The 2,633-nt window shown below is 45.1% G+C and overlaps 1 protein-coding gene across 1 annotated transcript in view; it reads right to left on the bottom strand.

Annotated features, from left to right (window-relative positions):
• LOC103372644 (coiled-coil domain-containing protein 150-like) overlaps positions 1-2,633 on the bottom strand; it is a 10,746-nt gene that overhangs the window by 5,839 nt on the left and 2,274 nt on the right. The window contains exons 2-5 of the mRNA XM_008302331.1: positions 916-1,093; positions 742-810; positions 541-633; positions 343-423 (exon numbers count right to left, since the gene is read on the bottom strand). Coding sequence (XP_008300553.1) covers positions 343-423; positions 541-633; positions 742-810; positions 916-1,093 — 421 coding nt within the window. The remainder of the gene's footprint in view (positions 1-342; positions 424-540; positions 634-741; positions 811-915; positions 1,094-2,633) is intronic.

The following is a 2,633-nucleotide window of genomic DNA, read 5'->3' on the forward strand; positions in this document are numbered from 1 at the left end:
GTGAGGATTAAGGTGTAGAGATGATGGATGGATGGAAGTTCTTGCTAAAATCTGCATTTGCTTCCAAGCTCCTATAATCACAGCGTTTGCTATACGGGTCTGAAACAACACAATCCGCTGTGACAACAACTGTGCTGTCGGTGTGTCGGTGTGAAAGGTTCCTGGTTCCTGGTCGCCTCCAGTCACGACTGAGTTTTACTGCCGACAGCGTTTTCGTTACACCTACTGAGGCCTTTTTCAGGAAGCTGGACACGATGTTTTCTAAGGCTTTACAAAACCTGCAACACAATTCATACACAAAATGAGAATCCAACACTGATCTCTCATGTGTCTGTGCTGTACCTTCAGTTTCCCTTTTTCGTTATCCAGCTTGTTCTTGTCAGTTGGATCCTTCAGCATCTGGTCAACATGCTGCACTGCATTCTGGATACAACCCCAGAACACACAGAGACAATCTGAGCTTCTCTGTCAAGTGTTTGGCACCACTCACTGACTTGTATACATAAGAAATGATGACAGCAGCAGATAACTGTCTCTCACCTGCTGCTGCTCTACAGCAGACACCTTTCCCATGAGCCTCCAGTTCTCGTCCTGCTGGTTCTGCAGGGCTGAGCTCAGAGATCCCACCTCTCGCTGCCAATCACAGGTTCACATGACACCAACATGGACAGATGTCAATGCCATCACCAGCAGATGATTAAACACCACGTACAGGTGGGACAGCATTCTGACTAATCCTACCCTGGCTTCCCTCAGCTCCGTGGCCAGAGCACGTTTTTCAGCCTCCAGCTTCGTGGCGAGCAGACAGAACTGTCAGAAGATGTATTTGAAGACAGAGACACATAAACAAGAGTGTTGTTGTATTTCTTGGTGCAACATTATCCATCACACAAATCACAGCATTGCTGAAAGTACCTCATTTCTAGAAGCCTCCAGGTCTTTTCTCAGCGCCTCCTCCGCTCTCCTCGCCGTGCTCAGCTCCTCCTGTAGCCTCCCAACGGTCTGCTCCAGCAGCTTCTTCTGACTGACCGCTGTTTCCTGAGTGATGGAGGAGCTCTGCAGGAGGTGAGCGTGCTCGCCTTGGAGCTTCTCCCTGGAAAAAAAAAACAGACTGTTATTGAATTTATTAAAAGGTGCTTCTAAAAGCTTTGCACACTTTTCTTATACTTTTTTACATCCAAACAATCCAGATGTAACACCAGCATCAGTGGAGAGACTGAAGCAGACTTGAGACCATCAGAGGACAGCAGCTCTCTCCTGACTCCAGACCTGGAGCTCTGTTCCAGGTGGCTGGATTTGCAGCACAAGGAGACAGGATTCATTAAATAATGACAGGAAGGAAGAGAGATGGATGGTAGGGACTACATTTGGTTTTTATTAAAGGCAAATATCACATTTCAGCCTCAGACATTTATATGACTAACCTACTCTTTATAAATGTTAATATTGTCTCCTCACCCACCAGCTCATACTAATCCAGTATGAGACAGTGGAAACAAAACAACAGGAGACTGGTATGGATGGATGGATGGATGGATGGATGGATGGATGGATGGATAGAACTTTTTTGATCCCTTTGGTAGAACCTTAGGGAAACTGCTGATTAAAAACTGTTTATGTTCGTATGCATTAGAGTTTTGGACGTGTGTCTTTGCATCTTCTGGATTTCATCCTATCAAGAGAACAAAACACAAAGAAATCTATGATCTGAAGACCAAACCTTTGAGCGCTTCAAAACGTAAACTGTGGGGAATAAAAGGCCTGGATGTGGTTTTTTTATGCTGCAAAGGAGCTTAAGTGTTATTTTTGTTGGAAACAAAGCTATTTGATGTTTTCCTGTTTTGCATTTTATGGAGGAGCAGTTGTGTCTCATCATAGAGCAAAGACTCATGGGACGTCCTCACCGGCACCACGTAGCGGGCAGATATTAGAACAAGAGGACAACAGATGAGCTCTAGGAAACATTAGAGAAGTCACTTGGACTTTTTAAGAACTCCAGTGACACCAATGTGAGCTGCAGGAGAACACTAGTGAGGAATTCATGTCACTGGGAGGTACAGTCAGAGTTTACTGGTGTCCTTGTGATCGACAGCAGAACTTGTGATGTTACTGAGAGCAGCAGCAGAAATCTAGCGGTTCTATTGACAGCTGCACTGTAACTCATGATGTCCCTCAAATCTACATCTTTAGTGATGTGATTGTAAGCTGCAGCAAACATGTGGCGACTACTTTGTGAGCTACACCAGAGCTCTGCTGACGTCACTGCGGTCTACAGAAGAACTCCTGTGAAGTTCAGTGTAAGGTACAGGAGAGACCTATGATGTCACTGTGACCTGAAGTATTCAACTCAGTTCAGTTTTATTTGTATAGCACATCTGAAGGAAAGAGATGGAGAAGTGCCAGTGAAGCCTGAATGCATCGCTGTGCGCTGGTGGGAAATGGCTTTCATCTGCTCACCACTATTGTTAAACAGCTAAGAAGCCCTGGTTGGGATCATCTCTGTCAATGTATCCCACAGGTAAAGCTTCACAGGAGCAACACAAACCGGGTTGGCATTATAGGAATCAGTCATGGTTACAATATTGTCATCACACAACCTAAACACAGCCAGGTATAGACCCTACAAACCTAAA

Source organism: Stegastes partitus, unplaced genomic scaffold, assembly GCF_000690725.1.
Source record: "Stegastes partitus isolate 25-593 unplaced genomic scaffold, Stegastes_partitus-1.0.2 Scaffold1795, whole genome shotgun sequence".
Taxonomy (NCBI): Eukaryota; Metazoa; Chordata; class Actinopteri; family Pomacentridae; genus Stegastes; species Stegastes partitus.